The sequence below is a fragment of the Jatropha curcas genome, chromosome 2 (genome assembly GCF_041381405.1).
Source record: "Jatropha curcas cultivar XTBG-Jc1 chromosome 2, XTBG_Jcur_1.0, whole genome shotgun sequence".
Lineage (NCBI taxonomy): Eukaryota > Viridiplantae > Streptophyta > Magnoliopsida > Malpighiales > Euphorbiaceae > Jatropha > Jatropha curcas.
The window spans coordinates 822671-846775 of NC_143152.1; the positions used below are offsets into that span (position 1 = coordinate 822671).

At 34.4% G+C, this 24105-nt stretch overlaps 3 protein-coding genes across 6 annotated transcripts; all 3 read right to left on the reverse strand.

The window, feature by feature from the left end:
- Positions 1-2126: 2126 nt before the first annotated feature.
- On the reverse strand, positions 2127-3674 carry LOC105642261 (zinc finger (C2H2 type) family protein). 2 transcript variants are annotated; one of them, XM_012227029.4, is made up of 4 exons: positions 3531-3674; positions 3299-3407; positions 3061-3123; positions 2127-2378 (listed from the first exon to the last, which is right to left on the reverse strand). In XM_012227029.4, exons 1-4 carry the CDS (start codon positions 3613-3615, stop codon positions 2276-2278), a joined length of 360 nt encoding a protein of 119 aa, XP_012082419.1. In that variant the 5' UTR covers positions 3616-3674; the 3' UTR covers positions 2127-2275. The 2 variants fall into 2 exon arrangements, with proteins under 2 accessions (XP_012082419.1, XP_089573975.1); XM_089717849.1 differs by having other exon boundaries at positions 3299-3402; positions 3526-3641.
- Positions 3675-6559: 2885 nt separating this feature from the next.
- Positions 6560-13866, reverse strand: DPB (Transcription factor DP). 3 transcript variants are annotated; one of them, XM_012227033.4, is made up of 9 exons: positions 13241-13866; positions 12554-12633; positions 12351-12394; positions 10967-11029; positions 10701-10844; positions 10523-10591; positions 10295-10393; positions 7533-7603; positions 6560-7200 (listed from the first exon to the last, which is right to left on the reverse strand). In XM_012227033.4, exons 1-9 carry the CDS (start codon positions 13492-13494, stop codon positions 6963-6965), a joined length of 1062 nt encoding a protein of 353 aa, XP_012082423.1. In that variant the 5' UTR covers positions 13495-13866; the 3' UTR covers positions 6560-6962. The 3 variants fall into 3 exon arrangements, with proteins under 3 accessions (XP_012082423.1, XP_012082420.1, XP_012082421.1); XM_012227030.4 differs by having other exon boundaries at positions 10701-10850; XM_012227031.4 differs by having other exon boundaries at positions 10701-10847; positions 13241-13865.
- Positions 13867-17125: 3259 nt separating this feature from the next.
- Positions 17126-22379, reverse strand: LOC105642263 (histidine--tRNA ligase, chloroplastic/mitochondrial). The gene is made up of 11 exons (XM_012227034.4): positions 21827-22379; positions 21650-21745; positions 21296-21384; positions 20946-21075; positions 20476-20568; positions 19870-19944; positions 19521-19638; positions 18789-18931; positions 18324-18452; positions 17639-17802; positions 17126-17554 (listed from the first exon to the last, which is right to left on the reverse strand). Exons 1-11 carry the CDS (start codon positions 22358-22360, stop codon positions 17416-17418), a joined length of 1710 nt encoding a protein of 569 aa, XP_012082424.2. The 5' UTR covers positions 22361-22379; the 3' UTR covers positions 17126-17415.
- Positions 22380-24105: the final 1726 nt, after the last annotated feature.

The window sequence follows — 24105 nt, forward strand, 5'->3', positions numbered from 1 at the left end:
ACTACTGACTATAACTATTGTTCTTGTCTGGATCGGAAGTGGCAAATACTGAAAGACAATAAGAGAGACACGAGTGCCTGAAATATATGATGCTCTTCTTCTTTCTTTGCTTCTGCAATAATGTACTGACCTTCCCATGTAGAAAGGTAAAACAGCTTTTAATTCAAGTCAAATCACCTTATAATCTTGTGTTGTTTGGTTTTGAAGTATTGAAAGGTAAGGTCAGATATGAAGATTACAAAAATACTATACAAATCAGATTAAATTGAATGCTAATCTCTAATAATTTATTAAATTAAAGTATTGAAGTTTAATTTCTTGTATACTGATAATTTCTAAAATTAAATTCTGTGGCTTTTATATTAAAAAACAAAAAGAAAAAAGAAAAAGAGAAAAAAACGAATAACTTCATCCCTCCTGTAAAAGAAAAACTGAAAAAGTGGCTGTGGATGCAGGAGAGCTGACAGAAGTAGCCCAAGATTACAAGAGCAACCAACCAAAATCCAGACCACAAGGTATTTACAGAAACATAATATGAGAAGAAAGGGCCAACAAATAAAAATCCAGAAAGACAAGAAAAATAGCAACGAGAAACTTCCACTTCCTAATAATGGAAGTCCTTTATCAGCTCCTGGCTTTAAGGACAAAACTGCATACCTTATGTCTTAAGGTCTTGTTTCCACCAGATAAAACAATATCAGAGTCAGAAACCATGATATACTGATAAAGCCACTGGGACCTTAAATTATTAATTATAAGTAATTAATTGTAGAAAGGAGACTAAACAGACAGACAAAAATAAGAAATTAATGTACTTCCATGCAATTGAGACAAGTCAACACAAACACGGGAATTTTTATTTGCCACAAGTATACGAATGCCATTTTTTTTTATTTCAAACTGTCACCCATATCAAAAAAATGACCTAAAACAATAGTACTAAGAGGAAAAAAGGCTTCATTTGCCATCAAATTGGCGAAAGCTTAATTGAACCCTGGACTTGTTGAACAGGGTAGAGGACTAACTTAAGAAAAATTGAAGGTTTATACCTTCAAAAATTTCAGTTACAGTGTGTGCATGTGACCACAGAAATATTTTCCTGCAAGCAAATAGTGAAATAGATGGAAAGTGGAAATCATACTTAAGAGAGATCCATTTGACAAAATCACAATTTTCCATGACAGACAAGAAAGGATATACAAAATTTGAGTTCCAATGCAAGGTTGACTAATTGGTAACCCTTTCCAGAGATATCAAGTAAAAAAAAATGGTATATCCGAAAAACCCTAACAATAATTTGCAGATCTAATGGCAAGAAAAGTTCATGCGATTTCGGGACCAGCACAATCTAAAGCCCAATCCAGGAGTGGTTTATTAATATACCATAATAGAATGTGATGGAGGTAAAATTTTGTATGCAAACCCTGGGATTATCATCCTGTCATTATTCGTTATGTTCTTCCAACAAGCGCTTAGTTCATTTTCTCTATTCCACTACCATGTGCTGGAAAACTATTTGTAGACTAGGAGATAGAGGGAGACACCAATCTATGATCACATGACTAACCTAACCCAAACTCATTCTATGAACTCGAGCATCCCATCCCTTACAAGATTTTAGTACTGAAATCAGTACTTTTGTCTGCCAACGTAGTAGGAGGTGCCTTAATAAACTAGGGATCAAATGAGGCTCAGCAAAAAATGACTAGACGAGAGAGAGAGAGAAAGAGAGAGAGAGAGAGAGACTCCAGGTTCATAATCCAACTATTAGATAAAAAATTGATCCTAACAACCATAATACAACCTTTGTTGTAGAAATCTCCTCATAGGAATGATATCGTCAACTAATCTTCTAGTTTCATAATTGTCATGGGAATAAAAAAAAAAAAAAAAAAAAAAATCATTCCACAACAGGAAAAAGCAATTGCCGAAAGAGAAAGGTCCAATCCAAAATGGATTTTAGGCATCGGATTACATTATTGATTATAGTAAATTAGAAATGCATCCAAAACATAATCCATAATACATGAGAAACAAAGAAGTAAAACTTTTACAAAAATCAATATCTGCAGAAGCAAATGATGGAACATGAGAAAGAACGCATAACATAGCATACAGATACAGTATACCAAGAAAATTAATTACTATTACTTTTTCAGAAATACAAGAATCTACCACTATAGATACCACTTTTACAACTCCAGATATCCTCTCCCAACGCATTCTTGACACACTTGTCTGTAAACATATATATGAAAAGAGAAAAACAGAAAGCTCACATCGACATAAGCTTAGGACCATTATCTGGCATACCCATCCCACCAGCTAAGTCAGCATCAAGTTGAGTGTGCGGTGCAGGTCCCATCATTTGCTTCAAACTGCATTTTGCAAAAGTACATCAAATGAAAACTTTCGGTTATAATTCTAAGATATGCAGACACAAGCATTATATTTCACTTTCAGTCAGCACTTAGCAGGTGAAGGTCCTAGTCCAGGTCAAACTTCCTGAATATGCATATTAGATTGTGTCCCAGTAAATGATACTTCAGTGTTTATCCAAGCTTTTTTTTTTTCACCTCTTGAAGCCAAGTAACATTAATATGGAAACAAAATAACAATTTCAGGTGTTTTAAGCAGATCAATTATAATAATAAGTACATATAGTAGTTAACTGTCAGTGAAGATTCAAGTAGTCATGTCATGGATGAGCATTTTATGAGTTCGGACTGGACAATAGAACAGTCCTGTTCATCAAACATTTGGCCAAGAAGAAGAAATAAATACTTCACATAAGTATTTGATTTGATAGAGCAGCTATATGCAGTTGTTTTAAGTTTACAACCAGAGTAAATCAGCAGGTTCCTCCTTCCCCTGGCAAGTTTAGTTACTTAACCATTTGCTCTACCATGAACTTGCACAAATGGGATTGAACAGTCTAATATGGTACTGTACTTAATTGATTAAAGATCAATAAAGTACACTAAATGAAAAGTGCTAAAAAATGGACAATATATCTGCAACTTAATATAAAATTCAAGAAACAAACTTCGAACAGCTTACCGCTTTCTGTGGCGTTTGGTCTTGAAATGCTCGTCCCTCACAGTCACATTAGCAAAGTATCGGCTGAAACGAGAAACCACCAAATCAACCAGTCAACAACAATCAACTAAAGAAACCAAGTGGGTCAAATTTCAATCTCAGAGAAAATAAAGCAACCAAACAAAAATAAAGCATTTCAAACAATTCCTATCAGATGATTTTGTTAGTACATATTTAACCTCAATTCGAATTAACTTACTCGCAGTGCAAGCAATAATATTGGCCCATGCCAGGCAAGTCCTCGTCTAGAGGCAAGGACTTCTTCTCCACATCAGGCTTTTGCAGCTCCTCATACACCGCATCGTCACGTAACCAAAACAACAACTAGTCAAAGAATCACACTACCGTGCAAGAAATTGAGAGAAATTTGGATTAACCACGAAGAAGAAAACATTAAATTAAATTTTTAACTAAAAGAAAACAAAGGATATCTTTAACGAGGAACTTGGAGCGGCGAGCCGTCTTGTGAGAGTATCTTCTCTTCTTCACTTTCCGGCTCGGACATTTGCCTCCCATTTTTATGCAGACTTAGGTTTTTCGAGGGGTTTAACCGAAAAACCCTAGACGATTGATCCAGGAGACCCAAAAGGAAGAAACTTAAAGATGTTTGTCTGTTTTATTTATATCAAAAACATAAACCGACGTCGTTGCAATTACCCTCATTGAGCGACGTCGTTGAATATATGGACCCATTTTATTCATTATCCCTAGCCCAAGTGATTGAGGTTACATTGGCAGGCCCATGTTTTATGTCATCTTATATCTATCTTTTTCCTTTTTCTCCTTTTCATTTTGCATAATTGTATTCCTTTTTATTTTATTTTTTTTAATTAGACACTCTTGTCGAGCAGAAAACTAAAACCCAAATCAAAAATTAAAAGACCAATCAAATCACAGCTAATCGGATAATTTACTATGTTCTTGGACCCATATCACTACTTAAAGGCTTTTCCTATATATATTTTTTTTGTTTTTTGAAGAAAGATCTTCTTATATTGTTAATTTTGCTATTCCATAAAATAAAATATATAAGAAATAATGTGAATATTCCCATTGATTCCATTATCAAAAATGAAATTTAAATTAAAATCATTCAAGCAATGTGGATTTTTGTTTCTTCTATATAGTGATTGATTTCATTAAATTGTTCATATGATTGATTGCAAAGTTGTTTATGCATAAATTGATAATGTGATGCTCAAGAAGTAGTTTAAAGTATATTTTTGTTATAATGATTGATAATCACTAATCAAAAAGGCAAGTTAATCCTCAGTCGTTCTATTATATGTACATAGAAAGAAACTTGAGCACATCACATTAGCACTTACAGCATCTACTCATAGAACATCAAATCACATTTCAACAGAAAGCCATCAAAGCTGTTTGCTTCGTGAATTTAGCATTTACAGTTAATAAGATCAAATTCTCTTTCCAGATAAATAATATTATCATTCTCACACTGAATCCGTTATCTAACAGATATGTTTTCGATAATACCGATTGAAATCATGGAAGTGAACGAAAATTAAATAAATTAGAAATTGAAACATAAAATCTACATTTGCTTATGATATATAAACAATTGATTAAACAGGAAAAAATGCATGATCAATAACCAAAGATAGATAGATATGGAAGTCAGTCATGATGAGATAAAGGATCAATATTCCAAACTTTGCTCCAAATATTTAGACGTTGAAGAGGCAGAGCAGAGAACCAAGATGGCATTTGTCTGCAGTTAGCACCTGCACCTGTATTCATATCCCATGTCGAGAGAGAGAGAGAGAGAGAGGAGACTGAAAAAAGCTGCAGGTGCAAATGCAGATAAACAGCACCTTGGCTATATCAACATCATATGCATATTGCTATAATGTAGAGCAGCTACATTATTATATATAACCTTTATATACAATGGAAAGATTTACTTACATTCAATATATAGACCTATTTTATATATTAAATAATTAAAAATATTTTTTTTTTTATTTAAAAACGAGCGGCAGGGGCAGGTTTAACTATTCACCGGAAAAAAAATAAAACAATAATAATTTTTATAAAATTAGGTAATTTTTATCCCGAAATTACTTGGTGAAGGAAGATGCGAAAGATACATGAACTGAAAAGTTGAGTGCCACGTGATGTAGAGTGATAATCACGTGGGAATCTAACTGACTGCCAAATTAGAGAATGACACGTAATTTTTGACAACAGGTTATCACCTGATCATCTTACCGGTATTATCACAATTTCACCAGCCACAAATTAAAAAAAAAACAGGGATAAGGAAAGATCTTCCCTCTCCAAACATTTACAAGAGAAAGAAAGGTCCTTTTCTATTTCCATTTGCGGTTTATTTTTCAGAGATAAGATATTTTCTTTTTTGCTAATCTTCTAACCGTGAAAGTTTGATAAAGCATCATATTTCAACGATTTCTTATTTGTTGTTCGAAAATTTGAAATGGAAAAGGAAAAATTAGATGGATTATTGGTTTATTTTAGAAATTATTCAACCACCAAAATTATCATATTACTTAATTTTAATTGCTTGTATTATGAATTAAAGAATTACAGATATATAACGTGATGTACCTTTTCAAGTCTTAAATAAAATAAATAGTACAGTTTGTATTGTATGCTTGAAAAATCAGCCAAAGTTGGTTGAACCAACTTGAAACTGATTGAAATCGACCCTCTGTCCGGCTCTTAACCGCATTTCTTAAAAGAGCCTTTGTACGACAATACGCCTATTTAGCAAAGAGTCTTGTACGAAAGTTCGCATGTTCGGCAAAATTAGCTGTTCTAGTTATTTTAATAATTTTTTATTAAAAATTACGTTATCAGGATTAATATTGTATAAAACTATAAGTTTAGCGATTTGAACAGTCAACCCTAATCTCATAGTCCATCGAATTTAATTACGTTCGATGGAGTAATGAAAATTTGGACCATTAGTACTAAAGAAATGCCTGTGCTTGCTTTTTCGTAGGCCAACCAATATGCTCCCCGTCGAGAAAATTCCCTCCTTTTCTGTACACACATCACCATGATAAAACAAAAACGAATAGCAAGCAGGTCCACAGAACCAACTCCACCTGTAAACCCCACGATGATTCAGTGTGGGCACACGGCACAGCTCACGGTTTTTTATGAGGAGTACAATGAACCCTCACAGTAGAGCAATGAAACAGAAACCCTTAAGAACTAAAAAGGGTAACAGGACCATCTAGAGCCCCAAAAGAAAATGCAAGGGAAGAAGGGAAAAAGACATTCTCATCTCTACTATAAATGATAGCTGCTGTTTAACCATTCAATTTCAGAGTATCAGAAACAGACAAGGAACTGGGAATATCCAAAATCATTATGTCAAAATAAATACATTATCTTTCGTATTTTAGTTTATTTTCATCTTCTCACAAAGATCCCTGCCATGAGATGCAAATAACAGGACGCAAATAGACAATTTTGGCTATAGTAAACAGTGATGGCATAAATGTAATGTGCAATACAAGGAATATCAAATTGTTGACTTAATTCTATGATTCTGTGTGCGGCTAAGACAATCTCCTGTAGCCTAATATAAACTGACAGATTAGCTTCATTTTTACCACGGTAGGACAAAATAAAAAATTGATTAAACAATTACAATAGCTAACCATGGATCTAAAACTGAGGACCTGATAAAATTAAATATTCCATGTAAATCTCCAAGAAAAGGAGATGCATCTGCTTGTTACCTTGATTCCTCCCAGTGAGAGTAAAATCAGGAGGAGGTGAAGGTAAAGAGGGGCACTCCCACCTCCAGCAAGCTACTTTACACAATTTACAGACACATGCAGAGATCACAGCCCATGGAAACATGTTTATCAGTGCTCATGCTTAACGCGTGCTTTTATAATTCCAGGAATAGGTGGTGAGGTGGGTGGCCTAACTGGTGTGCTTGTTCCCGGAGAAGGATGAATTTGTTGTTGATACATGTTGGACATGCTAGAACCTTCACCTCCATCAGTAGCTATATTGGGTGCCATATCATCACTCTGTGGTCTCTCACAAAATTTCATTGCCTTAAGGACATAATTATCATCATGCAGCTCAAAAGGGGTGCTGAAAATGGAGTAGGAAATGAAAAACATTAGTTAAACAATTAGGAACGATAATTTTGTTGGACAATTCCAAAACATGGTTTATAATATGTTACTAAAGTTGCTTTGCTTTCGTATTGCTTCTTTGTAAGGCGTGAACCCTCTTATCCAAACCCCACCTCCATCTCTTATATCAAAATAATGCATTGGCACCAGATTTAAACATAGTGCCACAACTGTTAACAGTCATCCATTAATGACTGAACATGCACCTGACTTTATGATGGTGAGATACATGGCAATCACAAAAGCATTATCTGGCTTTATTAATGAGGCAGGAAGATGCTACCTTACCTATTAAAGTCGAAATGCACCAGCTGCATATCTTCTGATATTTCCACTTCAACTGTTGCATGAGGGCGTGTCTACAGTTCCCAAATTGCAAGGGGAAAAGTATGTGAGAGATCAGAAGAAATCAACTTCAATATCTAGGATTTAAAAGCACAATTAGGGTCGGGAAGATGAAAGTTTTACAGTATATTGTGGTCTCATTTTCATTTCAAAATGGACGAGCATAAATTCTCAGGCAGATATTAAATTTAGGTTAAAGCTTAACCAAAAATAAAAGTCTCAAAGAAGATTTGAAAGAGGAAACATATTTCAGGAGCAGCTACACAAGCAGGGAAATGGAATAGTGCTCCAGAAATCTGTTTCCAGACATCTCGTTGACAATTAGAAGTCCAAATAAAATCAGCACATCTCCGAATGTCAACAGACTAACAGCACTAAGCAATTCCATAGATCATTTTTTCTTTTTAAGAAGAGGAGTGAACTATAGTTTGAAACTGAAATCTCTACCCACACCCCAATCCCCTAACCATCCCACCCACAGATATTTCCCTTTCCGACATAATACTTCAAATTACTTTATTGATTTCGTCCACTCAGCTTTCTCACTGCACCTAGAGGAGTGAACTATAGTTTGAAACTAAAATATCTACCCAATCCCCTAATTGTCCCACCCACATAGATGTTTCCCTTTCCAACATAATACTTCAAATTACTTTATTGATTTCATCCACTCAGCTTTCTCATTGTGCCTATAGAACTGTGACCATTCTCCTTATCAAATGATCTTTTACAGAACTGAGGGGAAACTCAGCTTCAATCCCAGCCAATTGAGATAGTTATGCTGATCATCTTCTATTTTCAATCTCAGCTTGAATCAGTTGGGTTATCCATTACTCAACTGGTTGTGCAAGTTAGCCTGTTCTAGCTCAGCAATAAACCTACCCTCCTACTCGCAAATTTCCAAACTAAACTATCTCCAAGAACGAGCCCCACTTTTCCAGTTCCCACATTGGTAGTAGGATGCAAATTAGCATTGCCTAATATCTAATACTTTAGGGCTGCTTAGAACAACCATCAAGAGATCAGCTGCTGCTCAATCGCAATTTGAGCAGAAAAACTTATGCATGATGCCTTCTTGCTCAACTTGCCCTAAAAACTTTGAGTGTGACTTCAAGCCACATAGGACAGAACTCCAACTTCAGATATTACCTTTAATCAATTTTTTAGGTCAACTTAGCAGTTTAGATAATTACTGTTTGTCTTCAAAGGGTTAATCATCCCAATTCCCACGATCACTTAACCTTAAACAACCAAAACAAAATGCTTTGGGAATCTTCTAATAGAACCACCTCCGATTCATACTTATGCATTATAAAACTCTAAAAAGATTCCAGAAAAGTCTCTTAGGAGAAAATAATCTGTATGAATATCATTTAAGTTTAGGGGAAACTGTTGTAATCACAACACAGAAACATCCATGTGTAAAACAGGCTCTACCTTGACGAAGTCCCTTGCCAAATATTTGTAGCCTACATAAAAGTGTCTTCTCTCTCACTCATCAATAAAGTCGGACTCTTTTGGAACAGAAGTAAGAAGATGTCAACCTATCTCCTTACAATTTCAAATACACAGTTTATCCTTCCCCCGACCATTTGTGATATTCATCCCATTGTTCACCAGGACAACTAAAGAAAGAACCTATTTCCAAGATACTATAATTGCAAGCATAAAGAAAAGATGATAAATGATAACATAATCCTACTTTGACTATGAAGAGAATATTGCAACAAAAGCGGTGATAGCAGTGGCAATACTGAGAAAAGACAATGGCAAGGATGCTGACTATGATACACATGCCTTCTTCCACTTTACACAATTAATCATCAATGAGAACATACATATTAAACAGAATGACATCACAATCACAAGGCTTGAAGTCCTTGGGTAGCCTACTAGAAAATCTTGATGTCGTATAGGACACAGAGACAACAGAAAGCAAAAGCATTAATCAAATAAGGAAAATGTTGCAAGCTACAAGATAGAAAATTCAACAAATAGAAAGAAAATACTGAAAATCGCCTAAAGCTCAGCAGCTTTTAAAACTGGATATGCGCACTACAGCTAACAGTGAACTATTGGAACATTAGAACTATGCTCTCATATTGTTCCCGACTTAATTTATACTTGTAAAAAGTGATTATACCAACACCTTAGGAAATTAAAGACTCATCTATACAACTGAAGTTCACAGATCAATGTTGATTACAGTATTCACCTGGCAGAGAAGTGAGTGCTAATTAGGGAAGTTGAAGTTATGCACTGACATATTTTTCAAGTTCTCCCGGAAAAATTATATGTGTCCAAGTCCCACTTAATTAACATGCCCAACAATTCTCAATTTCTAAATAATGAAGGAAAAAAATTATTTATTTAGTTATCTTCTTCATCAATATATTTATATATCTCATCATGCATGGAATTAAATCTTGAAAAGAAACCAAGCAATGGTTTGCTGCAATACAACCATACAACAGTAATAGCTATCCACACTACTTGACAAACCCAACTCTAAGATAATTCCCTCACCAACTCCATCTCCACTAATGTAAGATCCTAAAATGATAAATTTGGAGACATTTCTACCATTCTGCATTTTTACAGAACTGGCACTCTAAATTCAAAACCAACAACAAAGCTGAAGATTTTTTACCACTGCTCTGTTAATGGCCCTTACTACAGATAGCAAAACTGGGAAGAAGTTTTACCTGCACCAAAATAAAAGGCAAGGACACACCCCCACTAGGAGCATTTCCTGAGCTGTATAGTTGCTCATTTCGATTAATCAGGTTCTGAAGACCTACATACTTGATAAGAGACAAGAAGACAATGAACAAAACTCTAATCAGCTATATTAGAAAAGAAAATTCCAGACTAAGTGCAGACAACAAGCAACTTCACATTCAAATAAGAGAACTCAAACACACTATTCTTACTTGTTCCTCCAGTTCTTGCAAATAGGCAGATTTCTTCTCTATTCTATTTCTTAATGCAAGACGTTCAGCCTGCATTAATCACGTTGAGAAGTTGAATAAGCTCATGTTAGACCTACAAGGAAAACCAAAGGGACTTCTCTTGATACAAAACAGAAGTGTAAATAAACTGCATTGCTACCTTTAATTCTTCAATATCACTCAGGCTAGTTCGAGGAAGACCTTTCCATTGTATTTCCTTTTTATCCTTGGATATGATATCCAACGCCATGAGTACATTAAGGGCATCATATACTCTTCGTCGTATATTTTTCTCGTCATATTGCTGCTGCTTCAACCAAGATAAAAAGGGACTCACATCATTTAGTTTCAAATTTTCCTAATAGATCAAAGACATAAGCAAGCAAACAAAATTAATAGTTCTCTCTCAGTTGAAGAATAGATAACCTGGTCTGGAGATGAAACACTGTTGCTCGGGTCAGCAAACTCTGCAACAAGTTCATCTGCCACCTGAAAATTGCTTGAATTCCTCAGATGCATGCATAAACTTATTAATAGTTTTAGAGAGGAAAAAAAACACCTAGGTAAAAGAGGAAAACAGCATTGATTCTGATAACATGCAGCGTCAAAGCTGAAGCACATTTGAAGAATTTTAATTGTCCAACCAATCAAGTCAAGGTGAGAACAAATATCCAGCAAACGAGATGTATTATTTACAAATATGATAAGTATATGATGAAAACATCCAGCTAGTGGATACAGATCTAGAAGGAAATTATCAATGTACAAAGATGATCTGAAAGGTCAACATGCTGCATTGCTACTTAGCTATATCGAGAGAGAGAGAGAGAGAGAGAGGAAGAAGAAGAAGAAAAGGGCAAAGATTATTAAGTGATAAATGGTCTGAAACTCAATTTGGAAGTGAGAAAAATTTCCAACAATTCCTCCTCTGGCGTACTACATGGGAAGGCACATTTTATTTCCATGTACATCCATCCTTTCAATCATCCACTGAAGAAGTGGAATCATCATTTATCTTGTCATCAAACCTCTGAAATAGTTCGTGATATCAAATTCCAATAAACCCTGAAAATGTTCTTTCACTTCAACAATCTTGATATCATGACAGGCCTTTCCAGCCACATTGCATTCCATAACCATAAGGATCTATACATTATATATATACTATGTCTTCCAATCTAACACATTATGATCATTTTTTTTTTTAACATGCATCCAATAAATTCTAACATCTGAGAGCTGCACTTCTAAATGAATACAGCCCCTGGAATCTGAAAGCAATAAGCCGAGATCCAATTTTATCTCAAGGATTTGCCTTCGAGTTCTAAATCCAGAGGCAGAAGCTCCCTTCAAAACAAGGATACCCCTACACAGCTATAACATTGCATATTTTGGAGAAGCAACATGATGAAAGTGCCTTAAAAATGCACTTGGAATAAAGCATGAACCTTCAAAACCATATCCACCTAATATAATGGCTTATTTTGTTGACGCCAACTCAATGAATAGAATAAGAATTTTAACTGACCAGGTTTTCTCTGGTGCAAACAAAACCTTCTAGTACTTTTATAAATCAAGGCACTCAAACCCTGAATCTTTTGCGCCTGCTGCTATGCTAGAGTAAATGTTCGATAAGACTTTATTGTAATGCAACAGAAATGCCTCTAGCCAATTTGATGTATGACAGGTACTGCACACTTTTATTAAGATACATAGACTGTCTATATGCAGAAATAAGTATTCATCCAAAGAAATTCAGCATTCAATCGAGAAAAGAAAAGTCAAAGAGTGACTTCAGAAACCAACTGACCTCATTGTAAGTGGTTGTTCCTTTACTTTCCACTTTTTCACACACTGGAAATGACATAAAATAGTTAAAGCAAAAGATTAGAGGAAACTCGTCTAAAAATCTATAACAAACTGAACCATTAAGGAAGACAAGATAAGTACTCCTATCCACATGATTCTCAAATTATGGAAGGGAAAATTGGAGGGAAAAGACAAATCAAATACCTTTCATACTAAATTGCCGGAGTCCTCTACCACTCTTATCAGCTCCAGCTGCCCGTTGACCTCTCTTTTTCTTCTTGTTACTGTTTAGACACAATATTATCAGTTAAAAATAAGAATAAAACTTTAAGCTACATCCTATACACAATCAATGAACATATACTTGATCACTTAAACAAAAATCATAGTCCCTCTGCCGCCACTAGTGTGATAAAGGTGTTTATGCTAAAGTTCATAACATGAATAATTACCAAGACTATAGAAAAATACAAGTAAGAGTGTTTATAGTTGATCTCACGAAAAAGTTTTATATATCAGACAACCCCTTTTCAGAAACACACAACAATTACAAAAATAAGCGCCACTCCAACTATAATTTACACTTTGTAGAACAACAGCAACAACTATCACAACATTCACGACAACTGAATCTTCAATAATCTATGCAGTTAACAAAATCAATCGTGTTCGTAGCCACCATACCAATTTCAAGCATATAATGTGTTGGACCACCCACATTTCAACAATTACTAAGCATAGGAAATAATTCTCTTACAATTCACATATACTATTGTCAAAGCCACTTATAAGCACAATAGCCCCAGAACCCAAAATCAAAATTCCCAAAGACATTATTAGTTACAAAAAGAAAGAAAAATAGAAAGCCAACAAGGATGAGTGAAGACTGACGCAGCGGCATCTTGGGTGGCCGCATCGTCGGCGTGAATGTCAAGATGGTTCAACCTAAGAAAAGTGCTATCACTTGCCGGCGTAGCCATGGCTTGCTCGCTCCGACTAGAAGGGGAGCCAACGCTGCCACTGGTCGATACTGATTGACCCGAGACCGTGGTGTTTCCCCAAGACCTGGTTCCTCCTCTAGAGACGGCGGCGATAGTAGCCGGATTCTTGTCCACATCATCCTGGTGGGACCCACCAGTCACCATTAGATAGGAAAAACAAATACCGAATTATTGGGTTTTTTTTTTTTCTCTCTCTCTTTTGAGAGGAAAGATTAACCAGAGTACAAAGCGAGGTGATGGGTTCTGGGCGGGTAGATAGGAGTAGGAGGGGGAGGTGGTGGCGGTGCAGTGGCGGTTTTGAATTTAAAACGTGGTGATCTGAGAAAAGAGAGATGTTGGTGGTGGTATGGTTTATTGTTTAATTGGTGTTTGAGCTCATGGAAAAGAGGGAAATTTGTTTTGAGGGTTTAATAAAAAGTTTCGTACTGTACAGTTTCTTCCTGCATTTTCTTGTTACTTTGGGTGGGAAAATTAATTGTGGTGTGTGGTGGTGGGGATTTTCTTGTTGCATATGACTTCTTCTGTGTAATAATATATAAATATATTAAAAACCTTTCCATTTTGTGTAATATACATGTTACAATTTTTTTTAGCTCAATAAATCAAAATGACACCATGAATTCACCTGAGACCTTTCATTTCTCCCGTATCACACCTGGTTAACACTGTATGTTACGTTTTTTTAAAAATACTATATGAATATTACAAATTAAATATTTGATCACGAGACAAATATTTAATTACGAAATCTTTAGTCTTTTTATATTATTATTAAGGTTGATTGGATCCATTTGACCTGCTAATCTAACCAATTGGAGTTTTTTTTTTTTTTTTGAACTGAACCAATTGGAGTTGGAGCTTAGCAATAGTTGTTTTTTATTTATTTTCTTTTGATTATTGTTTAGAGTGTTGATAGTTGTGCAATGAATTTAGTAAATTTTCTTTTCAAATTAAAAAAATACAAGAATTCATGGAATATCTTTTTTTATTCTTAATATTAGATATTTATAGTAATAATTCAAGAAAAACATTTGTCTATATTGTGTGTAGATTCAGTTTTTATAGAAAGCTTAATTTCATAATCATCGCTGATACTTATGGTAGATCGTAAAATTTATATTTATATTAACAAATCTGATTAATTATAAGGAGTGGTTCAAATGATAAATATATTTAAATTCGGTAAATCATATATATAATAAGGTAACGAGTTTAGTTCATGGAAAAAATATTTATAAATAAGAATAACTATAAACCATAAAATGAGATTGATTTTATATCTAAAAATAGTACGAAAATACCCGTGAATAAAAAAATCAAATCCCATCTAAGAAAAGTAAAATAAAAATTGGTTAGGATAGAATACCTAACAAATGAGACTGTATTTTCATTTTCAATTTTATTAATTTAAAATGCCTTCTTCAATATTAATAAAAAAAATTAAGGCAATTTATTAATTGATTATTGTGAAAACCATATAAAATTATAGCTGATATAGGAGAATTTTATCCTTAAAATCATTTAGTTTAAAATTGTATAAATTGAAAAAAAAAAGTACCTAAATATTAAAAAAGAAAATGACCTGTAAAAAGTAAAAGACGGGTAAAAAAAAAAAAAAAAAAAAAAAAAAAAACACATAGAGAAGCATTTTGTTTAATATGGGATTATAATATCCAGAACTGGAAAATTAAGATCCCTTATCAAACTTTGCCAAAGGTGTCGTATAAAAGGGCTAAAAAGAAAAGGCTTAACAGATGGGCTATTGACCATGTCAGTTTGAATATGACAAATCAACCAATTTAATTAAAATCAATCAATTAGACTACTAATTATCTGATTACTGATTAGGGCAATGTCAAATTGTCAATTGTCACATTTTGGAATTGAGGTCCCCCTTATTTTTATATCCATACTAAAAGAAATACATAAAAATAAATAAATAAAAAAGAAAAAGCATTATTTTCTTTAACTCTAAATTTAATTATTTTCTTTTTGTACTTCTTCTCGAGCAGGAAGCTTCTGCTTCACGAAAAGGTCATATGCAAAGTGAGAAAAGGACTTTTTTTTTTTGATGTGAGTGAGTATTTTTTTTTATTTTTGTAAACCATCGATCTCCAAATCTCATTATTAGGTACCCATTAATCCGGCTCGGAGCTAATCATAATTAAGGCTCTTCATCCCTCTCTGCAGGTGCATTTTAGTGAGGATTGAATGCGAAAACTCTTTTACATACTCATCACACATTATCAACTGAGCTATAACCCGTAAGTAATGAGAGCTTTTTAACCTGAGGAATAAATAAGGATGATTGAAAGTGGGCATTGAGAGGATTTCTGGATACAATTATTTCAAGAAGAAAAAAGGCCTGCCATGTGAATCAAGTCAACAATTCATCCTTGCTTTTTACCCAGGAAGCAGGGGAAGGAGGGATCCAACTATTGTTTCTTTCCTTAACCATCAATTGTTAGTTAGTTACTTGCCATTGCCAAACCAAGCTTCTTCTAAAAGCTGCATCATTCCTCTTTAATTGCCTGCTCTTGTAAAATTACCCTTATAGTTTTATTTTCTTTTTAGTGCACACACGTGGAATTAAGGTTCTAAGTAATCAAAATATAATGCAAATTTTAAAGTAGTTTAATGGTGAAATGAAGTTATTTCTCGTTAATTGATTAAGATCAATTGCAGGGATCAATCGAATATAAAGAGTTTTATTTCAAATGAGGAGACTAGAAGTCATGTTCGGCAAAATTAATTATTTGAGCAGTTTTTCGCAAAATGCTAAAAACTAAACGTTACATGGATCAACCTTTTATAAAATGCTACCTAACCTCTAAAAGCTGGTTCAAACACTATGTTACCGAACACTGTAAAAAATAGCATTTAGTCAAAACGCTAAAAACTACTTAAAAAAATATTGTCGAACACAAGCAAGATATATAAATTGGCACCATATTACCTATTAAAACTAGTTCATGAATCACGATAATAGAACTCAAATTCCTGCCACGAAAATTTCTAATGAAAAGAGTAAATGGGGAATTAGGCAAAACAACTAAGGAATGGTTTTTTTATTTTGGTCAAGATTTGTTATTGTGAAAAGTTGACAATTTACATTGAACTTGTCATGATATGAATTTTGAACAGTGGTGTCAGCTCTCAAGGTACAACCACTACCCATATTATAGGAAATGAATATCAACAAAAAGAGGTATACAACTTATTTTGTGCTTCTGACAACTGAAAAAAAACCCACCACTGAAAATAATAGCTTAATGAATGTTAATACATTTTTCTTTTTCATGATCAAAGTGGAAATGGGCTAAAAAAGAAAAAGGCACCACTAAAAGTGAAAAGAGAAATATGACCAGCGTAGAGAGGCTAATATTGGCCTAGGTCAAGCTTGCCTGACTTTGGGAATAAAGTGGCTTAATATTTCAAAATGCCTTCAAAAATTCAATGACTAGCCACCAATAGCACAAGGTCCAAGGCTTCATCTTTTCAAAGTTAATGGGCTAAAAAAACTGTCAAATTGTCTGTTTTTTTTTCTCGTTCTCTGAATTCTCTAAGAGTGTCATTTCTCTGTTATTTGAAATTAAGTAGTTGCATCAGGTACCACACAACCAATAAGCCTTAATCTAAAATTAATTAAAACTAGAGTTGGTTATGCGAATCTTTTATTTTTCATCCTGTTCTGTTCATAACTAAGTCTGCTATGAATTAGAATAGGAAAAGGTTTGGAAATAAACAACAAAAAAAGAAACCGTATTAAGTCCCATTTGAGATGAAAATATCCATTAAGCCTTTTATTTTAAGGTTTACAAAATTTCTTGAGCCTAGAAGCTTTAAGAGTGATGAAACAACAATGATCAATATCGAAGTAGCTAGTAGAATGACAACACTAAATAACCGTTTTTTTCTATTAACTCCACCAAAGATCATGCAAATGTAAGAATTGGGGAAAGAATATGAACTGATGAGTTCTTACCTATTGATAAACATAAATATAGCACAGAGACAAAGGGCGTCACCCCAAATTCACAAGAGCGCTGATAATCCAATTCCTTGTCACTCTAGCTCATCAAGTTTAACCTCGTATTGTTCACCAGAAGAGAGGATTTTCACACCAACCATACCCTTTTGCCACTCTGTATTTCCCACCAATATAAGCCTTTGTGCATTTATACGTCCTGCCCTTTTGAAGACCCTGAAAAAGAGGTAGCATCTATAAGCTAACTACTATATATCAGAATTCGTGAGTACTGAGCACGGAAAAGATGGAATTCAATACCATTTTAGAGGTTTGTTTTCCAAAACTAAATCAACTGTTTGTCCCTTCTCTCTGAGAATGGTAGCAACTGTAGACGCTGCCCCTTGAAGATCAGGATCTAGTGCACATACAATGTTCTCTACTTGGAGGCTGAGTTCTGGTAGAAGACCCTTCTCCTTCAGTAGCTACCACCACCAGCCAAAAGATAATATTTAAGTTACAAAATTATAATAAACTAAAGAAGTTCAATAATAAATTGACAATGAAAGAACGACGAAAATGTTATAACAAAAAAACAAGAAACAACTAACAGAATCTGGTATTTGCCAACAAAGATAAGTAAGAAATGATGAATCCTGACATCCACAACATTCCTTTCTGTTCTCCATAAATAATTGGACATTATCATGGAAGTGTAGAGCACACTCAATCAAAGTAGAAATTATCACTGAAGTGCTAACTATGCGAAAGCTGGTTTTTCACTACACAGTGACCTCTACCTGGAATTTTTGTTTTTTTCAGTATACATATGTATATATATACACACACACACAAACACACATATGACTAAAATGAAATTACTCACAGTCCATACCAATAAGCTTAAGCTTTTGAAATACATGGTTAAGGGACATATCAAACTCTCAAACATAGGACATAAATCCAACCATTGAAAAAAATGCAAGAATAGAACTTTACAACTTACTTCTACTATAACAGCATCGCCAAATCCAAAACCACAAGCTGGAAGGTCATCACCACCAAAAGTAGAGAGTAACCGATCATATCTTCCTCCACCACATATGGCTCTCAACTTTCCTTCTCTATCAAAACCCTAGACGAAATGAATTTAAGCTATTTTAGAAAGTTGCTTGAAATGGAGGACGAGGAGAACCTTTGTAATGAAGTTGTCCACAATCTAATCAAACAAATAGCATTGGCCAATGGCCAATGAAGATCAATAGTTTCCAGAATACTGTGTGTTATTTTCAGAGACCTAAAAGACTTGGTTTGTCTTGCAGGTGGAGTAAGAAACATCAATTGTATCCAGTTTTTATGAAACTGTTCGCTGTCTTCATGAAAGATGCACCCAGACCAGACAGAAATATGCCATTTATCACAATTGGCTAGTGTAAAGTTAAAGATGGAATAAGGGTATCACATATCTAACCTCAAAAACAATACCAGTGTAGTAAGCCAGGCCACGGACAACTGAAGCATCAAACTGAATCCATTCAGAATAACCGAAATTTTCAGCAAGGGAGAAAAGTTGTTTAAGATCAGCAACAGCCTCCCCTGCACCTCCAAGTATCTCTACATATATCGAGCATTCATATAGTTAGAAGTTAAGAATCGATTTGTCAACGGCAAGTATCCTAGAGTAAACATTTCAATCTCTTAGAACCAAAATATTAACAAACTCAGAATCTGAAGTAATATATATGACTTTCCTCTATTTTATTTAATAAGGAGAAGAACTGGTTTGTGCAATTTAGCCTACATGTTTGCAGACAAAGAAACTTCTCAATATGCATAAATGATAAATTTCTTGAATATATATTTACAGGAGATAAACAGAAAAAATAAAAGAATGATGAGGCATGAAAAGTAAATTAAACAATAAAAGAATCTAAGTAAGGAGGATGCAATGCCTTATTCAAATTTTCATACCAGCCTTGCCTCAAACTCCAAAAGATGCCACTTTACAAAATTAATGATAATATATTTCTTTACAAAATTAATGATAATATATTTACGTTTTTTGCCACTTGCATGAAATTCCCTTTTATTTATACCTTTGTGTAATTGAGCAATATTAACACTTACAATATGCTAGAGAATAACCTGAGTCTTTGGCAAAAAATAAAATAAGTAACTTCTCAATCCACTTGTTGAATCCAACCTTCCAACTTTGTCAATGACTTGATGGAAAGGACCTGCAACAGCTCCTCCACAGCCTCTTCTGACATCCCAACTGACTTCAATTCTTTCTTGATTTCATCAATAGGAATCTTCTCGATCTGTTTAACAGCACCACAGTAGTGGCCAAAGGAAGAGAAACAAACAAGAGATGCAACCACATTAAAAACACACAACCAAGTACAAGCATCAATTGGGACCATCAAAATTTACTTCATAAATGCAACCAAGGACTGTAGCTTGTTACTATTAGATATCAGACCATCCATGTAGCAGCACCAAAGGGTACAGGGAGAAATTGCATCTGAAGCATGCCCACTTAAGCAACTAACCTTGTCTATGATAATGCAGACCTTGCCAAACAAATTTTCAGATATGGAATAGCACTTCAGTACTTCCTGCAAAACCTATAAGAAGAATAAAATGTTCAATACATTAATATATAGTATGCTCAGCATGCACCTAACTTGCAGGCAGATTTCAATAGGAAGAACAAGTAATTATTATTCTTATTATAATCAGGAAAGTTAGAACCATCACTAACTACAGTATGACTAAAATTATGCAGCGCCTCAAAAATGCATGCTTTGAGATTCATGTGCATTCTGAACTCTTTGGATGATGCATAACAGCTGTAGTCTATTAATCAATAGCATCTTGGAGATTAACACAAGCCTAATTAAGTCTTTTTCTTCTCCTACTATATGGTAATTCCAGCTGAAGTTGTGAACTTAAATAAACATAATATATATAAAGAGGGGAAATAATTAAGGGCAACCTCTAGCACTGGAGAAAGCTTTTTATGTCACGTGAAAATTCAAAATGATTAAACAGAAAAAACATTGGTAAACATACACCTATGTAATCATTTACAAAGGGAAAGCACCAGAAAGAACCTATAGTAAGTCTAAATCCCACCAAAGAAAGAAATGCAATACCTTTCGGCTAGAAACCTTGAATCCAACATCTGAGGCAGTGATTCCAATTCGCTTGAAAAATGTGACAATGGAAGAAATAAGCTCTGCTTCGGCCTAAAAAATGAATGGAGAAAATTTTTTTAAATAAGCTTGATGAAGAAACTTAAGGGACCTAATCATAATTTAAAACAACTATAAATTATATCGCTGATGTTGGAGCCAAAAATAAAGATTACACTTCATCTTGGCCATCTTGAGGGCTTTACTAAAGCCTTCTCACCAATAAAAGGAGAAGAATATGGATAACTGTGTGACATGCATGTTTGAGCAGTTGGGGGGGACAATTAATTCTAAATTCTTAAGTACAATCAATTGCAATGTTATGCCAAATGCAAAAGCATTCAAAAGACCATGGCCTTCCAATTTGCTGAAAGAATAATGCTATCAACAGAATGATCTTTGACATTGAATATAAAGTTGGCAACACTTACTGTGACTTCGGGTACACCAATGATATCCATATTCCACTGGTAGTGCTCACGACGGCGTCCTCTTGTCATCCTCTCATATCGCCAGCACTGTCCAACAGCAAACCATTTCAGTGGCAGGGGTACTGATTTTCTGAACCAAAAAAAAACATGGGAATCAAATTCTGGGACTGTACCTGGATACAAAAATCATAGGCAAGTAAATGAATGAACACCGAAATGTTATGCATTTAAAATGTCAAAAAATGAAAGCATTGATAAAGGAAACAAGAAAATGACAAGTGCTAAAACACGGCATCATGTGCTATTTAAATTAAAAACACACAAACACTGATGGATTATAATGTTAGTACCCTTTTTGTATCACTAGCCTTGCCAGAGATGGAGTGAGCTCAGGTCTCAATGCAACACGACGATTTCCACGATCCTCAAAACAATACAACTGCAGAAAGAAAAAATCAAAAAGTTCTGGAGTTTGAATATAAATATGGATATCCTAAAGGTTTAAGTATACAACTAATTCCGGAAGCTATGGATTTCACCCTTCATAGTCAATGAAAAAGGAACAAAAATCATAAAACATACAAAAGAACATGCCTTCATAATTCCAAAAGAACAGAAACTGTATGCATGATACCCAATTCTAAAGTTGCTTGTAGAGTTCATTAATAATTAAAAACAATGCATTCAAAGCTAAAACGCCAAACCTGGTCCCTAATTTCCTCTCCGGCTTTCCGAATAAACAATGCCTCCGACTCCAATACTGGAAAATCAACCTCCTCGAATCCATACAATCTTGAAACCTACAATTTTAATTAGAAAACCACATTAATCAAATATTTACATGCTTATACAAGGAGTATGTATTGTGAAAAAACTCTAACCTCTCTGAAATTGTGGAAGAGCCAATTACGGAGTCGCATTTCTTCAGGAGGAAAATCTCTAGTTCCTTTAGGAGGATTAACGTCGATTTTTTGAACTGCTTCCTCGAGAACAGGTGGCGGTGCCGATAAAGCGCCTGACCTCCCACCTCCACTACCATTTTCACTTGGAGACTGTGCAGCGGAGGCTATTGAGGAAAGAGTTCTAACCTTCACAGGGAATGATTGCCTGGGCAGAGAAAATTCGCGAAGCGAAAGAGAAGAGTGGGAGAGATTAGTAAAGGAAAGAAATAGCGGTTTCGCGTAAAGACGGCTGATTAGTGGGTGAACGGCATGAAGCGAAGATAGAATTGGAGGCATGTCGGTCAAACGGTGACCGGAAAAAAGAAAGCGCGATTTTAAGCTCAGTTTGCTCGGCGGTTGCTGGTTTTCTCTCCAGTTGTTAGCTAAGCTGAAGTGAAGCAGATAGTGTTCTTCTACGAACTGGGCTTTAAGAAAATAGGCCAGACCGAATAAATGGACCAATACTTCTAGCATCCAAATAATAGGCTGAAGAAAAATTACTACTGACAGTGGACACAATAGCAGGCCCAATAGCAACAGTAGTTGAACAGGCCCAAGATTACAATCCATGAGAACGCAATCGGTCGTTGAATAATATTTGGTATAAACGACGTCGTCTTCCAATTGTTTGTTTGCAATCTATATATAATTATCCAAGGAAAACAAAAAAAAACCATTATCAAACTGAAGGTCAAGGGAAAGATTTTGAAGAGTATGCCATTTGAAAACAATTTTAGAAGAAATGATATTTGACATTATGATGAATAAACACTTGTTTACAATTCATGTAGTAGATAATTGTTTCTGACTTTAATTAGCTAGACTAGAAACTTGATTAATAACTAATTAATCATTAATTGAGATATATGGAAATATTAACCATTTCCTATGTAACTAAATACTAAAAAGACAGATGGGTCTAATCCCATTTTCAATATATGATACTAAAATTAGTTAATTATTGGCAACTAAAGTGTATTTAAAGATAAAGATTGGAGAGAGAATCTTTACCAAAATCCATCGCGTAGCAAGTCAAGCACAAGGACCAAATTGCATGAAAATAAAAAACAAAAGAGCATGCTTCACATTCGTTTTTGTCCATTTAGTGAAGCAATTTCCAAAACACACATGTGGGTTTGAAGTAGAATGATTTTTAATTTTGTGGGTTTTGAAAGGCTCGTTGTCATTTTCCTCTTTCTTGGTGGTGGAAGGAAATTTCCTGCTAGGCATATGTGAGGTTTTTATTTGAACATGGCCAACCTTGCTTGGCTTTTCTTCAGCAGCAAATTGCTCAACACGTGAATTCTATGCATGTACTGTATATGCTACCCACAAGCTTGTACGTTGTACATATATAGACGTGTATCCATCTTTTATTTAACCTTTCCGACAAAAGCAAAAACCCTAGAACAGAAACAAATTTATCCACGTTTCAAACCCAAGTGCATGCATTGGAGGGTTAAGTTATAAATGTCTCGCAACCGACGAAATAATAGAGGTCTTTTCTTTCTTAATCAAAAGTCTCTAATTTAAATTTTAAAAAGTCTTTTTAAACATTTGGGAAGAAGCGTTCTGTCCATTTCTTAAACATGTACAACGGAAATCTGGATTAATATGATCAGTGAATTTCGGATATTGAATGATTTAAAGAAAAACAAAAAATATTCTGAATAAAGCAGCAGCAAATATTAGAATTATATTCACATTTCCATTCGAGATTTTTTATGAAACATGCCTAACATTCATTGCTCGTCGTCGCTCTCCATAATTTTCCTTTCAGTGGGAACGTCTCTATCATTATCTCTAATTCTATATAGCCATTCATGGTCGTTGAATTTTTTAGCTCCATTTCTTACGTCATTGATATTGTAAGCATTCTCCAAAAGCCATAGGTTTATGTTTCTATTCTAACATAATTAAATATTTAATTATTATAAATCAATCAAATATGATTTTATTGATTTTTTCACTTACATAAACAATAAAAAATCTCAATTCAAAATCTTTCGAATATAAATCGAGGAAAAGATTAGACCTTTCTTTTGGTTCTATACGCAACAATCGTGCGGTATGTCCTTATCTCCTTTGATTAATTGTTGCGTAACGAGACTATGGCACCATGAACATAGGGTAGCTACGGAAAATGGTGGGCATTATGTGCTTCTCGATGCTGATGTTTTTGTATTCAAACCATATATTTCAATTTTATACGAATCTAT